This window comes from Oncorhynchus mykiss, chromosome 13 (genome assembly GCF_013265735.2).
Source record: "Oncorhynchus mykiss isolate Arlee chromosome 13, USDA_OmykA_1.1, whole genome shotgun sequence".
NCBI lineage: Eukaryota > Metazoa > Chordata > Actinopteri > Salmoniformes > Salmonidae > Oncorhynchus > Oncorhynchus mykiss.
In genome coordinates this window covers 20,796,463-20,814,293 of record NC_048577.1, presented here as the reverse complement: position 1 = coordinate 20,814,293, position 17,831 = coordinate 20,796,463, and the positions used below count along the sequence as shown (strand labels likewise).

Sequence of the window (17,831 nt, the reverse complement as noted above, 5' to 3'; positions counted from 1 at the left end):
CAGTATATTACAACATTCTATAGCAGGGCTGCCCAACCCTCTTCCTATCCTGTAGGTTTTTTAGCGTATCTGATTCAGCTAGTTAAGGTCTTGTTGAGTAGCTGATAAGTAGAATCAGGTGTGTTAAATTAGGGTTGGACTGAAAACCCACAGGACGGTAGATCTCCAGGAAGACGGTTGGACAGCCCTGTTCTATAGTAAGTACTACACGTGATCGAGGGATTCTACAGTGTGGTGTAGTATTCTACAGCAGGGGTAGGTAACCCTGGTCCTGGAGGGCCACAGGCACTTCATGTTTTTGGTTTAACTGACCTGGAAGACCAGGTGTGTTGAATTTAGGCACTGAACTGATTAACAGTATACTGCAGTTTACTATAGAATTCTATAGTAAGTACTGTAGTATTCTATAGTAAACTGAAGTATTTTTTCATGTGGGAACCCTACTTCTATGCTATTTGGCATGTTAGATTTCCACCAATTTACAGTACCTTGCTTCAATATGGGTATTTGAAGCCTGTAAGTCTTTATTTGTATAGTCCATCTGTAGATGCACTACAGACCCATCAGTAACATTTCAGCTAACTATCTACTAACCCTATTTTTTTGTATTAATTTGACCTTTATTCAACTAGGCAAGTCAGTTAAGAACAAATTCTTATTTTCAATGACGGCCTAGGAACAGTTCTGTTCAGGGGCAGAACAACAGATTTGTACCTTGTCGGGGGTTTGAACTTACAACCTTCCGGTTACTAGTCCAACGCTCTAACCACTAGGCTACCCTGCCACCCTAACACTAAACCTAAGCTTAACCCTTACCCTAACACAGGGTTTCCCAAACTCGGTCCTGTGGACCCCAAGGGGTGCACATTTTGTTTTTTGCCCTTGAACTACACAGCTGATTCAAATAATCAACTAATCATCAAGCTTTGATCATTTGAATCAGCTGTGTAGTGTTAGGGCAAAAACCCAAAACGTGCACCCCTTGGGGTCCCCAGGACCGAGTTGGGGAATCATTGCCCTAACCCTTATTTTAAACCTAACCCTAAGCTTAACCATAACCTTAGCAAGCAGTTGCTTATCAACAGATAGTTTGTTGATAGTATGGCCATCTGTAGAGCATCTACAGATGGACTATCCAGACTCTCCAAATAAAGTGTGACCTTGAAGGCTTCCACGGGACAAAAGAACATCACATGACACGGTTAATAAATGGTTTACACTCAAACTATGGGGTTACAGAGGAGATTAGCAAAAGTCAGACATTGGCAGACATCGTCTCATTCACCTACTCGTTTCAAAACGGACCTTGGAGAGGTCACTTCCCCAGAAAAGCAAATGACAATAGGCTATTGTTTGTAAGAAAGGGTTTATCCCTTTACATCCTTTCTGAATGGAAAATATAAGACAGGGGTTGGACTCGTGCCCACTTCACGACTATGTTCTCTAGAACACTACCCCTCCTTTAAATTTCACTCATTCTAGTTACAGATGTCTGTAAAAATACAAATGTATTCTAAATCGCCATGAATTATATTATGTATAATTATATTATAATTCATATTTCCTGTTACTGGCTCAAATGAATATCCTACAACTCTATGTGCTTACCACGTTGATGACGTCATCCGACCTAACCCAGAATGTTAGAGCTGCAAGCAAGGGCGTGTGAAACAGTGGGCTGACTGGATGACAGCAGGAAGGGTCGGGAGCTATCAATAAAAGCATTCTACTCCTGGATTCATTTACTTTGAAACCTCAGGGACATAAGCAACCCCTTTCTTTACACACTGAGAACAAGAGAACAACAAAAACAGGTAAGATACCTCAACTATATTTCAGTATACAGGATCTCATAAATGGGACGGAGGGAGATTAAGAATGCATTTAATTAGAATGTGTATACTGTGTTTACTTATAATTCTGCTGTTACACTTTGGAGAAAAAAAAGATTTATGCAAGCAAGTATCAAAAAACGTTAATCAAGGATAGATAATTGTGTCTTTACAAATGTTAAAGTAGGGATTTTTCAGTAACAGATTTACACTATCGTTCAAAGGTTTGGGGTCACTTAGAAATGTCCTTGTTTCTGAAAGAAATGCACATTTTTTGTCCATTAAAATAACATCAAATTGATAAGAAATAGTGTAGACATTGTTAATGTTGTAAATGACTATTGTAGCAGGAAACGGCTGATTTTTAATGGAATATCTACACAGGCGTACAGAGGTCCATTATCAGCAACCATCACTCCTGTGTTCCAATGGCACGTTATGTTAGCTAAACCAAGTTTATCATTTAAAAAGGCTAATTGATCATTAGAAAACCCTTTTGCAATTATGTTAGCACAGCTGAAAACGGTTGTTCTGATTAAAGAAGCAATAAAACTGGCCTTCTTTAGACTAGTTGAGTATCTGTAGCATCAGCATTTGTGGGTTCGATTACAGGCTCAAAATGGCCAGAAACAAAGAACTTTCTTCTGAAACTCAGCAGTCTATTCTTGTTCTGAGAAATGAAGGTTATTCCATGCGAGAAATTGCCAAGAAACTGAAGATCTCGTACAATGCTGTGTACTACTCCCTTCACAGAACAGAGCAAACTGGCTCTAACCAGAATAGAAAGAGGAGTGGGAGACGCTGGTGCATAACTGAGCAAGAGGACAAGTACATTAGAGTGTCTAGTTTGAGAAACAGATGCACCACAAGTCCTCAACTGGCAGCTTCATTAAATAGTACCCGCAAAACACCAGTCTCAACGTCAACAGCGAAGAGGCGTCTCCGGGATGCTGGCCTTCTAGGTAGAGTTCCTCTGTCCAGTGTCTGTGTTTTTTTGTCCATCTTAATCTTTTATTTTTATTGGCCAGTCTGAGATATGTCTTTTTCTTTGCAACACCGGCCTAGAAGGCCAGCATCCCGGAGTTACCTCTTCACTGTTGACGTTGAGACTGGTGTTTTGTGGGGACTATTTAATGAAGCTGCCAGTTGAGGACTTGTAAGGCTGATAATGGGGTTCTCTAATGGGACTCTGTATGCCTATGTAGATATTCCATTTTAAAAAATCAGCCGTTTCCAGCTACAATAGTAATTTACAACATTATGAATGTCTACACTGTATTTCTGATCAATTTGATGTTATTTTAATGGACATTTAAACAAAAAAAATTTAAACAAGGACATTTCTACGTGACCCCAAACTTTTGAACGGTAGTGTATATCTATTATTCTTATAAGTATTACGTGTATCGTGGTGAAGGTGGGTTGGGACCTCATGCACAAGCTACCTGCACATACACATGGAGATTGGACGTCCTTCGCAGGGTTGCAATCTAATGCTGCAACCTCATGCTACTGCAACTACAGTATGTGTTGCCCCTAAGGCTGATGGAATGTTTTTGAAGTGTGTCACATAACAGAGAGCCTCAAGCATCAACTTTCCTCACTCTGTCTGCAATGTGGAAATAGTAGAATGGGTGGAAATAGTAGGCTACACTACAGCAACACTAAAGTTGTTTTTTTATAAGGCCTCCTGAGTGGCACAGGGGTCTATAGGCACTGCATCTTAGTGCTAGAGGCCTCACTACAGACCCTGGTTCGATCCCAGGCTGTATCACAACTGGCCGTGATCAGGAGTCCCATGGGGCGGCGCACAACTGGCCCTGTGTCGTTAGGGGAGGGTTTGGCCGTGGTAGGCTGTCATTGTAAATAAGAATTTGTTCTCAACCGATTTGCCTAGTTAAATAAAGGGTAAATAAAATAGGAAGCAGTTTTTAGACGTGACATCTGCACATCTTTTAATTGCTGTATTTACCATTGGTAAATCAGGATAGAAAACGTATGGTCTCTGATTGCTGTATCAGCAATGGAAATGTTGGGGGGGGACAACAAGGGTTGCGTTGTCATGGCGACTCCCTCTGGCCCTGTGACTCACTGGGTGCCTTGCCCTGTCTGAGACGAGGAGGGGGTAGAGTCTATGATCTCCCTCTGACACACTACACACCCTTCCTCTGACTGCTTCCTTTATCTCCTCAACTATCACTGCAAGCAAACCTTTCACTTTCACAAGAGATTGCATCATACTTCTAGGTCAAACAGGTCAGTTTCAGAATGACTATGGCCCTTAGCATCACACATGCAAGAGTATAGGTAATTAACAACAGTATTGATAAGCAACTGGTAGGCAGAAAACCTGAAGAGAAGGATATGAGTATCTGTTAATCGCCAGTAGCTGTTAAGCCAACAGTAAACAGGTCTCATATAATTAAATATTACTCATATTTAGATGTAGCTCCTTTCACTGGGTTCACAAAAGAGTTGACCTTTGTTGACAATGCTATCAACAATACAATGAACGTTTGTGGAGGGTTCTTGTAGTTCACGGGACAGCTGCAAGTCTATTGAGACTGGGAACCGCTGGGTGGAGATCACACAATGTGGAAGAGTGATATTTGAATTGATTTGACTCAAGATGACAATTTGTGTGAGTCCAATGAAAAAGCAGTATGATGTGAATCCTAAAACAAACGTGTAAATCATCTACTGTACCACATCTAGACTTTTAGTGCTGAGCCTTCTACTTGGGTTCTGTTGAATTGCAATGTCCTTTAACTGACGGCTTTTTCTTAGTCGGCAACTGGTTGAAATTCCGTTCCTTACAACCAGACAGTTTAAATAACTTTTCCCCTCTGGGTTTCTTAACATTTTTATCTGTAATGTAGATTTGTATAGATACATGTGCATTTTAGCAAAGTGTAAATATAACTTGTACAGTAGCAGGGTCAAGTGTAGGCTAGGCACAGCTGTCCTATTTAGGTCAGTTCGGGACACAGTGCAATAACTTCCATTCATCCCATTGACACGCCAATGTTAGCAATCTCGCCCGTGCTAATCAAATCAAATCAAAGTTTAATATGGGACGTGGGAACAAATCCAATTAACAACCCAAAAAGCACTGTAACAGTATTCCAAATTCCATCTATGTACAGTACCAGTTTAAAAGTCACACTTACTCAATCCAGGATTTTTCTTTATTTTTTTAAACTATTTTCTACATTGTAGAACAATAGTGAAGACATCAAAACTATGAAATAACACATGAAAACAAAAAAGTGTTAAACAAATCAGAATATATTTTCTATTTGAGATTCTTCAAATAGCAACCCTTTTGCCTTGACAGCTATGCACACTCTTAGCATTCTCTCAACCAGCTTCAACCAGCTGGAATGCATTTCAATTAACAGGTGTGCCTTAAGTTGTGCTGTGACATGGTAGGGGTGGTATCCAGAAGATAGCCATATTGGCAAAATACCAAGTCCATATTATGTCAAGAACAGCTCAAATAAGCAAAGAGAAACGACAGTCCATCATTACTTTAAGACATGAAGGTCAGTCAAGTGCTGTCGCAAAAACCATCAAGTGCTATGATGAAACTGGCTCTCATGAGTACCGCCACAGGAAAGGAAGACCCATATTTAGCTTTGCAGAGGATAGGTTCATTAGAGTTAACTGCACCACAGATTGTAGCCCAAATAAATGCTTCATAGTAACTGTTTAAGTAACAGACACATCTCAACATCAACTGTTCAGAGGAGACTGCATGAATAAGGCCTTCATGGTTGAATTGCTGCAAAGAAACCACTAGTAAAGAACACCAATAATAAGAAGAGACTTGCTTGGGCCAATTGAGATGGTTTTGGGATGAGTTGGACCACAGAGTGAAGGAAAAGCAGCCAAGAAGTGCTCAGCATATGTGGGAACTCCTTCAAGACAGTTGGAAAATAATTCCAGGTGAAGCTGGTTGAGAGAATGCCAAGTGTGCAAATCTGTCAAGGCAAAGGGCGGCTACTTTGAAGAATCTCAAATGTAAATTATATTCTGATTTGTTGAACACTTTTTTGGTTACTACATGATTCCATATGTGTTTTTTCAGTAGTTTGATGTCTTCCCTGTTATTATACAATGTATAGAAAATAGTGAAAATAAAGAAAAACCCTTGAATGAGTAGGTGTGTCCAAATTTCTGACTGGTACTATGTACGCACCGGATGAATTTACACAAGATATACTAAGAATGATATTTACAGCAATATATATATTAGTGAGTTAATCCCACTGGTGTGTCTGTTTCAGAGATTTACGTGATGCCTATAGCTGGAGCCATGTCCCACATAATACCCAATCACATTCTGAGGGTGGGTCAGAGTACCTGCCTGGACTCTGCTCATGAGGTAGCTCTGGGGTGCAGTCCGAGCGCCATGATGGACCCCAACGGGAGTTGCAGTGAACAGGACGACCTGGACATCTCCCTAGATAACCTGAACCAGCTCATTCTGGAACTGGACCCCACGTTTGATCCCATCTACTTCAACAAGAGGTCCCAGTCCAGCAGCCTCCACACAGGTAGGACAATGAGTGAGAGGGCATATAAAGCCCAATATTTATTCATTGCTGTAATATAGGCCTATTTATTTTCTACAGTACAAACTCACATGCTTTATTTAAACTGTAGTTTATCTACATATATATATATTTTTTTTATCAATATTTCTACGTAGATCTGTCAGGAGGCCTACGCCTACAGAATTACTTTCGCTCATTCAATTCAACAGTTTTGAAAATTGAAAAATGTCCAACTTGGTCAACGAAAGGGTTCAGACCTAGGGTACTTTTCTGTCGTAAAACATGGCTAGAAACATCTGCAGTTACGTTGGCTGGAGACCAAGCCTGAGAACCTTGAATAACAACTTCCTTTGTGCCCCATTCATGTACCCATGGCCCGGGGCTATGTAAAAATCCACCCATAATTTCACATCAGTTTAATGTTACAAAATAGAGTACATTTGTCTGGGGTTACTGCCCAGACAAAAAAAAAAAAACACATACCACACCCAGAACATCTGAGGCAGACGCACTGGTGCTTTCAATACAGTCAACCTTTTCGACAGTAACTGTCTGACATGGTCTGAACAACTGAAAAACAGAAGTGAGCACAATTCCATGCACAAGTATTCATTCTTAGAAAACCAAAGAACAAATGGCGTGGGATGTACTGAATGAGGTCACAGTAATTGTGATGGATATAGTTACTGGTACTACCTACTCATCAACGGATCTCCCCCTTGGTACTAGTCACCGTTCCACGTCAACTCTAGTCACAACATAACAGTGACCCGCCCGTCTCACTCACCCTGACCACAGGACACCTCACCTCAGTGGCATGGGGCAACAGACTCATCTATTTCAATAGGTTCCCGCCGTTACTGACAAGCGGGTAGATCATACAGTCAACCATAATAATTTTTTGGGGGGGGGACAAGTTGAAACTTCTCCGTGGCAAAGTACTGCATTCTCATCCTCACAGCAGGAACACAGTGTTTGCTTGGTGTATTTGAAGAGGCTGGGTAGGGACTCACTTGAACAAGTAAAAGCCTGCACGACGTGGACGAATTTCAACCTGCTGTCTTTAGCCTCCCAGGAAAACACTTGTGTGGTAGACACTGAGTGTACAAAACATTAAGAACGCCTGCTCTTTCAAATCAAATCAAATTTATTTATACAGCCCTTCGCACATCAGCTGATATCTCAAAGTGCTGTACAGAAACCCAGCCTAAAACCCCAAACAGCAAGCAATGCAGGTGTAGAAGCACGGTGGCTAGGAAAAACTCCCTAGAAAGGCCAAAACCTAGGAAGAAACCTAGAGAGGTACCAGGCTATGTTTCCAACACATAGACTGACCAGGTGAATCCAGGTGAAAGCTATGATCCCTTATTGATGGCAATGGTTAAGAATGGCCCACCACCCAAAGGACATCCAGCCAACTTGACACAACTGTGGGAAGCATTAGAGTCAACATGGGCCAGCATCCCTGTGGAACGCTTTCGACACCTTGTAGTCGATGCCCCAACGAATTGAGGCTGTTCTGAGGGCAAAATGGGGAGATGTTTTTAATGTCTGGTATACTAAGTGTAGTATTGCCATAATAAAGCCACACCCATCTAATACAGACAACGCCATAGAAGGGAAAGGAATGGGATGTATGTGTGTGTACACGTATGAGATTAAACAAGTCTCCACAATCTGCTCTGACTGTAGAGTATGGGTATGCGGCTCTTGAAAAGGCAATACATTTGATCTGTAACGGCACTCAGTGGATAAGATTGTTGATCACAGGAAAACAACTATTTCAACACTTCTCATTCATATAATGGGGAAGGAAACGTTCAAGACCATCCAACTTGAAATGTGTGTGATCACTTCTCGTAAGTGACTGTATTGTTAGAAACACCGGGAGAAAAAAACAAATCAGACGAATTGTGTGACTCGTTGCTCGCCGAATAGGGAAGTTCAGTTGATTCCCTGGTTAAGCCACTGAACATTCCTTTCTCACGCTTCTCTCGGTTTGTTCTTCCTCTCTCCTCTCAGATAACACATTTGCAATTTCTTATATTGTCTAGACCCATTCGGTTTCTCATTTCCCTTTTCCTTCCCTTTATCCATTCGATATTTAGCACCAACTTCCTATGGCGTTCTCCCTCTCTCCTCTCCAGATGACTTCTCTCCAGATGAAGACGTCTCCAGCTGTGTGGCCAGAGGCTGTGCTCCAAGGCACATCTCCACCTCCGTCTCCCCCTCCTGCAGCATTCCCATCCCACTGTCCTCTGCTTCTGGCTCCAGGTGCAGCCCCCAAGGCTCCCTGGTGTTCTCTGATGCCTCCTCTCGCCCCCCACTGCCGTGTGGAAGTGTTGTCCGCCGGCGGCTGCCCTCGACGCAGGGAGGCGAGGTGGGCATGTGTTCATCCCCGGTTACCCTGCGCATGTCACACTCTCACAGGAACAGTGCCGTCTCGATGATCTCCACGTCGCCCGGCTCAGAAACCAGTTACATGATGGGCAGGTCAGACTCCTTCGCACTCTTGTTAATACATGCTTTTGGAAATGACTTTAATATCGGAGTTTGATGCAAACATAATGACACGTTAGACCAGTCATGACTCCACAGAGCAACACTAACTGGTGCTGATACAGATTGACACTTGAAAGCTCAATCTACCCTCTGTCTGGACTCCACAGTGCCGTAAACATCTTCTCTTCCACAGCTATCAGTCCTTGCTCAGTGACAGTGAAGGCGACAGCCCCGAGTCTCTCCTCCTCTACCGCACGTCCAGCTCCTACAGCGACGTGTCCAGGTCCTCGACCAGGCCGTTCACCAACAAGCGTTCGCCAACTGGCCCATCACCACTCGGCCACTTCCAGGGGATCCACAGCAGCCCTGCCTCCCTGGCCGGTTCACTGACAGACATCCCTGTGGTGTTGGTCAACGGAGCCCCAGAGCGGGTGCTCAGCCCCCAGTCACCTCCAGAGGCAATGGTCCCAGACAGACAGATCAAGCAGAGGCCCAGCTCCAGGCCATCCTCGCCATCTCCCTCTCACTGTGAGTCCTGATGACGATGATCCTCGCCAATCTGTTTAAAATCTAAAATCTCTGTCCAGTGCTCTCTGCTGGGAAAAGGTTTGTGCGTATACAATAATAAAAGCATGTGCATTTTCTTTTCATGGTCCCTCAGCTTTGCAAGGCCATTTTCAAGGCAACCAGCACTCCATGAAGTTTGTCATGGACACCTCTCAGTTCTGGTTCCGTCCACACATCAACAGAGTTCAGGGTAAGCGTTTTGAGAAGAAACGGGGAGCCAATATATTTGCCAGCAACTGTTGCATTGTATGTTCTAAATTACGTTTCAAAGACGCAAAGCAAATTTAGGTTGAAACAGAAAACAAACGCTGATTTTAGGCTAAAATGATTTATTTTTATTGATACTCGGCCTGCAACAGAGTGACAAACAATGGTGACTATGGGGATAGCCCTGCACAACAATGGTGACTATGGGGATAGCCCTGCACAACAATGGTGACTATGGGGATAGCCCTGCACAACAATGGTGACTATGGGGATAGCCCTGCACAACAATGGTGACTATGGGGATAGCCCTGCACAACAATGGTGACTATGGGGATAGCCCTGCACAACAATGGTGACTATGGGGATAGCCCTGCACAACAATGGTGACTATGGGGATAGCCCTGCACAACAATGGTGACTATGAGGATAGCCCTGCACAACAATGGTGACTATGGGGATAGCCCTGCACAACAATGGTGACTATGGGGATAGCCCTGCACAACAATGGTGACTATGGGGATAGCCCTGCACAACAATGGTGACTATGGGGATAGCCCTGCACAACAATGGTGACTATGGGGATAGCCCTGCACAACAATGGTGACTATGGGGATAGCCCTGCACAACAATGGTGACTATGAGGATAGCCCTGCACAACAATGGTGACTATGGGGATAGCCCTGCACAACAATGGTGACTATGGGGATAGCCCTGCACAACAATGGTGACTATGGGGATAGCCCTGCACAATCTGATCTGTATCTGTGGTACCTGTGTGATTGTAGCTGAGGCCATAGTGATAGATAAGGAGCCGGGGACATTCGTGGTGAGAGACAGCACGTCCTTCAGAGGCTCCTTTGGGCTGGCTATGAAGGTGGACCAGGCGCCCGTCAACATATCCCCTACTGGCCAACCAGGTAAACAATCCTTAAGTCCTTCTCAGTACAACACCACTGCTCAGAACCACCACCACCACCACACAGTCCTATAAACAGAGTACACACAACTAAAGCACACTAAATGCCAGGATTAACACCAGTGTGTCTTGAAAAGACCTGACAGGTCTCACCTAACTCTCCCCGCTGCTAACTTGAGTGGGAATGTCAGTCTGTGTTGACCCTGAAAACTGTGGTGCAACCGGAGGCCGCTCATTACTCATAATGTCTACCTCTGTGGCGGTGCAAACACTCAATAGCATTTGATTACCGGAATGTTATTATAGTGTTTAAATCCTGGCTTCTTACATCAGTAGTAACTATTATCAATATTACACAACACCGCATCATCACAGTAAAATCAAAGCCATCTGTCCGTATGTTATCTAACTGCCATATGTCATATCAGATTTGTTTTCAGTAAATACTACACTGACTATCTGCCTTGTCTCTTTCCTGACTCTTGGCTTCTTTATTGTAGCGGAGGGCAGCTCAGATCTCGTGAGGCACTTTCTCATTGAATCGTCGGCCAAGGGCGTCCGTATCAAGGGCTCCTCACAGGAACCGTACTTTGGTAAGGAGTGGGCTACGTCAACTTGTTCATTCATAGTGTGACAATCCATCAATCCCACTTCTTTGACAGATTGCTCATTCATGGTAAACAGTCTTGACAAAAGGCCCACACCCTGGTTTAGGAGAAGCACGAATCACAAGACTTGAGTCAGCCATGTCTGGTCTGTGTCCTGAAAACTGGGAGGCAGAGGGATGGAGACGTTTTCATTTCAGGGCTTTGAGAGATGTGGGCTTCTATCCTGTCCTGTAAGAAACAATGAAAGTAGATGAGATTTATATTGGCTGTACCGCAACAATCACAGAAAAACAACAGTTGAGTCTGATTGTGACAATCTATGCCGATCTCAAACACATTTGTGATGTCGAGGTTGCTTTGTTGTTGCCTTGGATCATCAAGGCTACCCTGGTGCACAGACGTAATGCCATGACTCAGAAAGATCACACACGCCCTCTTGTGGACATTCCTTGAAACAACATGAATACTTTATCATTTGATATGTACATTCAACCATTAAGTTAAAACAATTGGACTGTTTTTTTTGTATCCCCTTGCAGGTAGTCTGTCTGCCCTGGTCTTCCAACACACCGTCACTCCGTATGCCCTACCCTGCAAACTTCTGCTCCAGTCACATGGTATGCTATAATACTTTAACGAATAGCCTAAATCTAATCAGGCAACAAGCCACAGATGTTTACATACATTTTATGATGATGTGAATAATAGCATTATTCCACATATAAGACAACATTTTCATTTCTAAACCAGGCAATTAAATTGTACAGTTGAAGTCAGACGTTTACATAAACTTAGGTTGGGAGTCATTAAAACTCGTTTTTCAACCACTCCACAAATTTCTTGTTAACAAACTATAGTTTTTGGCAAGTCGGTTAGGACATCTACTTTGTGCATGACAGAAGTAATTTTTCCAACAATTGCTTACAGACTGATTATTTTACTTATAATTCACTGTATCACAATTCCAGTGAGTCAGAAGTTTACATACACTAAGTTGACTGTGCCTTTAAACAGCTTGGAAAATTCCAGAAAATAATGTCATGGCTTTAGAAGATTCTTATAGGCTAATTGACACAATTTGAGTCAATTGGAGGTGTACCTGTGGATGTATTTCAAGACCTACCTTTAAACTCAATGCCTCTTTGCTTGACATCATGGGGAAATCAAAAGAAATCAGCCAAGACCTCAGAAAAAAAATTGTAGACCTCCACAAGTCTGGTTCATCCTTGGGAGCAATTTCCAAATGCCTGAAGGTACCACGTTCACCTGTACAAACAATAGTACGCAAGTATAAACACCATGGGACCACGCAGCCGTCATACCGCTCAGGAAGGAGACTCGTTCTGTCCTAGAGATGAACGTACTTTGGTGTGAAAAGTGCAAATCAATCCCAGAACAACAGCAAAGACCCTTGTGAAGATGCTGGAGGAAATAGGTACAAAAGTATCTATATCCACAGTAAAACGAGTCCTATATCGACATAACCTGAAAGGCTGCTCAGCAAGTAAGAAGCCACAGCTCCAAAAACGCCATAAAGCCAGACTACAGTTTGCAACTGCAAACTGCACAAATGTCCTCTGGTCTGATGAAACAAAAATAGAACTGTTTGGCCATAATGATCACCGTTATTTTTGGAGGAAAAAGAGGGAGGCTTGCAAGCCGAAGAACACCATCCCAACCATTATGTGGATATATTGAAGCAAAATCACAAGACATCAGTTAAAGCTTGGTCACAAATGGGTCTTCCAAATGGACAATGACCCCAAGCATACTTCCAAAGTTGTGGCAAAATGGCCTAAGGACAACAAAATCAAGATAATGGAGTGGCCATCACAAAGCCCTGACCTCAAGCCTATAGAACATTTGTGGGCAGAACTGAAAAAGTGTGTGAGAGCAAGGAGGCCTACAAACCTGACTCAGTTACACCAGCGCTGTCAGGAGGAATGGGCCAAAATTCACCCAACTTATTGTGGGAAGCTTGTGGAAGGCTACCCGAAAATGATTACCCAAGTTAAACAATTTAAAGGCAATGCTACCAAATCCTAATTGAGTGTATGTAAACTTCTGACCCACTGGGAATGTGATGAAAGAAATAAAAGCTGAAATAATTCTCTCTACAATTATTCTGACATTTCACATTCTTAAAATAAAGTGGTGATCCCAACTGACCTAAGACAGGTAGTTTTTACTAGGGTTAAATGTCATGAATTGTGAAAAACTGAGTTTAAATGTATTTGGATAAGGTGTATGTAAACGTCCGACTTCAACTGCATCTGTTTGGTCTACAGATCTGAACAAAGGACAGGAGGAAACAAATGACAGGTCAGCACCAGAAGACAAGACCAAGACAGGTGAGAGAGAATTGTGCAAACATCGTTCATCATTAGGTTGTCGAGTTGCGGTATCAATTCGCCAATCAGCTAGCTAAGTTTTATATTATTCTGCCTCTAAGGAATAACATGCATCAACATCATATTTCATGAACATGTTTGGTAGGCCTTAATGGTGACTGGCTAAAGAAGTATTCCAAGCTAGCTAGCTATAATAGCCAGCATTTCATTGTAATATTAGCTAATTATCTGTTCATGGCTTACCTGAGTAAACTTGGCCTTACAATTTTTTTTTTTTTTGCAGTTTTGATACAGCAGTAAAAGTAGAGTAAATGCAGTTGACTGGTATTTTAGCAGAAAGAATTGCAGCATACTGCGGTTATACTGCACATTTTGTCCGTAACGGGTGAAAACTGCTGCATTGGTTATCTTGAACTTGTTAGTTCAACTATAAGTTAGTTTCCCCGTAATATACTTTTGGAACATATTTAAATATGTACAAAGTCAGCGAACGGTATGTTCGGGTAAGCCGTGCAGAGATTCCCTAAAAACACGCCACTTTGATATAGCTACTACTTGTGTGTAGTTGGTTAGCGAAAATGCTATCCTAACCTGCTACAAAAAGTCACTTGAATCGAAGTGGCATGTTTTTTAGGGATTCCAAAGCAGTGCATGCCAACAAAGCTCAAAGGTGAGGTGATCACCTGACCCCTCGTGGCTCCTGCCAAGTATATGGATCATTACAGTATTCCTGATAAAAGCCAGAGATTTGGAAATTGACGAAATACCTATGTATTCGTCTCGGCAATTGGATTCGTTGTCCACAGAGCGGAATGGCGCGCTGTCAAGCTTCCACACATATTCCTCTATTTGGATTGGTGGATATATTTTGTTATTTAAATACTATTTTGAATATTCGATGAGGGGTGTTGACGTCACCCGCCTGTGTTCAATGGAGAGTACGATTATATTCAAGCCTAATACTATGCATAGACTGTCTCGAATTTCAACAGGGACAACTCTGATAGAACGTTTTCTCAAAGTTGCCAGGATGTCACGTGAATAACAGTTATATCAGTACACTCGTAACAACCTAAACATGACGAAACTTATATTAGATCAAATAAGCCTCACGTATCAAAATAGCAAATCATGTTTATCTTGGCTAAATTCAACACTCTCTCATTGCCGCCCATACAAAACTCCTCGCCTGCTTATTAATTAGGAATCTGCTTAACGTGGACAGATTTTATACAGCGCTGTATGAGTGCAACACAAGCTGCAACAATGTTGCAACTTCTTGCATTCAATCAATTATGCTACATTATAAACAGTCATAGTAGGTTACATTGCACACAGCATTTGGACTCCTATAATATTTAGGGAATGACTGTTAAGTGTAGAAATCTGCAGTACAATGTAGTGGTTGTCCCCCTGTCCTGCATGCCGCAGTAGACAGCTGTGATAAAAAGCATCACACTGGTTTCTCTTCTCTCAAATGAATTCATGATCTTCCCTGTCTTCTCCCTAGCTTGCAATTTCCTCTACCTGAGTGCAATCCCCACTGAGACGTTGACAGGGCCATGTGCTGTACAAAAGGCTGTGTCCTCCACCTTCACGATGGACCTGAGCACCATCACACCCACCATAGTCAACCTGAAGGTGTCACCCAAAGGTGTCACCTTGACAGACATCCAGAGAAAGTAAGAAAAATACGGCGTTTTTTTTTCTGAATGACATTTTCTTTTGAGTTGTTCGATGACTCTACAGCTGATGATGGTAAATGACTTCTAAGACCTTTCTTGATGAAATGAAATCTGATGAATGCGTGTGTTCCCATTAGACTTTTCTTCAGACGTCATTACCCTGCACACATGCTCAGCTACAGTGGTGAAGATCCAGACAAGAGACTGTGAGTTGATTCTTTCAAACGCTTGTGTTTCAGGGCCCCGAGTTTTTCCTGGTAAGGTCATGTGGTCAGGAAAAACATGGGGCCTACAAATCAGAAATAAAGTCCACTCTGAATGGACTGTTTCTCTCTCCATTTTTAAACGTAGTTTTAATCTCTAAATTCAACCACTTTTTATCTTCACAGGTGGCACAAGAGTTCCAAACCAGCAAGGTAATGTTCCTCATTATTAGCTAGCTTCAGCATGCATTTGCCCACATTATAATAGGTATAATTTGTGAATGAAAGCTAACAACAATGTAGGCTAATATCCAACTTTGATTATTTTTTTCCCATCCAGGATATTTGGTATAGTGGCAAAGGGCACTGAAGCGGGTAGGGAGAATGTGTGCCACGTCTTCGCAGAATACGACCCTCTTCAGCCCTGTAATCCGACCATTGAGTTGACACAGGGCATAATTTTCAAATCATAACCTCAATCTGTCCAGTATGGGAAGGTGAGAAGACAATATCACAGCACTGAATGTTGGAAGCTCTTTAAATCACTACCGTCTACGAGGGCGCCCAAAGCCAGACCTGACACAGATACTCTGATGTGTCAATTCTCGGTCCATGTATGCAGGCAGGTACGAGATCGAGTTAAAAGTACGCAGAAATGAATAGGGCCTGATTTTTGGGGGGATTAAAAAACAACATTTTAATAAAAAATAAATCCACTGAGTAAATCTAACATCCCGATTCTCGAGCTGCAACACACAGACATGTACGGTGTGGACATTCAGTGGGACATTCAGTGGGCTCTAAAGTGCCAGCAGTTCACTTGCATTTGCTAGTGAAAGAAATGAAATGCAAATATGAAAAATAACTGGTCGCATTGGTGCGAGTGTGATACACATGTAATTCTGCGTCCCATTAGTTGTATTTTCCACGTAACATTACGAGGATCACGCAACCTGATAGTCTGTAACTGTAATTATGATCCACGTCACAAAAAGCATTACAAAGGTATAATCAAAAATAAATATAAACATCTTGGCCTTAAATGGGGTCGGGAGTTTAGAAGACTGCGCGATGAAGAATGAATGAGTGTCCGGTATTAGCTATAGATGCAATGCTTCTAGAATGCCTTGCACTAGATTTGAGATTTTATCCATTTTGAAAATCCAAATGATGTATGCAGCTGCAAAGAAATACAATAGGCACCTTTACATAGGCTGAAACACACTTCTAACGAAGATATCGCTGACATTGCCAATGGGCAGACAGATTGCCAACAACAACCTTTTTGAGCAGAGTCTGGTCAACATGCGCACGGATCAGGCCTGGAGAGAAATCGGCTGTGACGCTGGGGATATTGGTCTTATTCCACAGCAATGCAGACTGCGAGCGAATATTCAGTCTCGTTTCCAATAACAAAACCCAGTACAGAGTCTCCCCCAATACAGACATTCTGAGTGCCCTCGTTACCAAGGTTGCAATGATGGGCAGTGGAACTGTTTGCCACAGAGAAGTCTACCCTGATCCCTGCTGCGTAATTCTAAATCCGCTAGCTACCAGGCAAGTCTGCCTAGGAAATTATTTCCTGAACATTTGAAGGTCTCTAGAAGATTTGTTCTCACCCACTGTTTCCTATCATAGCTTTTTCGTTTGTACTGTATTATGGATAAAATGTTTATTTGATACTGATGCTCTGCTTCAAACATTTGTCATGTCAGAGTTTTTTATTTATTTATCGCGGATAAGACGTTTGCACATTTTGTACCTAAACAATTAACTTGTTATTTGTTTAATAAAATAAAAACTCAAAGAATAAAGGCCCTTTGTGTCTTTCTAATTAGTTATTGTTAGTGACTTTTACCATAGGTGTAATTGGAATGCTGTCAAGAAGGAAAGAAAGTATTCCAACCTTGTATAGACTTGATTTGGTACAATTATATAATTGCGATCAGACTCACAAACAGCGCGCGCATGAACACGTGGGGTGGGGGGTTATCTAACGAGGTTGAAAAGCACTAGAGGTTCATTAGATAAGTAGAGATATCCTCTCCGGGACAAATTCTAACTTGAGATCCATGTGTCACTTGCATTTTGGCACAACTCTCCCATCTACACTAATGCATGAGAAAATGTGATTTATGGGCATGCAAGTTAGAATTGGGCCCTAGTATGGGTAATTTGATTATGTATAGCCTATTGCTATGCTTCATGACAATAATTATATTTTTTCCTGCACTAACTTTATCATATCTATTTTGTCAGATGTATATTATTGTGTATTGAATACAAAACGTATCTATTTCATATTTTGTCATGTTTATTTTATATTTAGGATAATAATAAACTTAAAGTGACAAGTGTTTGTGTCTTGTCCAGTAATGGATCTTTAATATCCCTGCAGGGT

The 17,831-nt window shown here is 42.1% G+C and overlaps 1 protein-coding gene across 1 annotated transcript; it reads left to right on the top strand.

Annotated features, from left to right (window-relative positions):
• Nucleotides 1–146: 146 nt before the first annotated feature.
• Nucleotides 147–17,789, top strand: LOC110485900 (tensin-4). Its single transcript, XM_036940574.1, has 13 exons — nucleotides 147–197; nucleotides 6,122–6,391; nucleotides 8,539–8,884; nucleotides 9,087–9,421; nucleotides 9,555–9,650; nucleotides 10,453–10,584; nucleotides 11,084–11,176; nucleotides 11,731–11,808; nucleotides 13,480–13,542; nucleotides 15,053–15,224; nucleotides 15,365–15,433; nucleotides 15,617–15,643; nucleotides 15,771–17,789. Exons 2-13 carry the CDS (start codon nucleotides 6,133–6,135, stop codon nucleotides 15,901–15,903), a joined length of 1,803 nt encoding a protein of 600 aa, XP_036796469.1. The 5' UTR covers nucleotides 147–197; nucleotides 6,122–6,132; the 3' UTR covers nucleotides 15,904–17,789.
• Nucleotides 17,790–17,831: the final 42 nt, after the last annotated feature.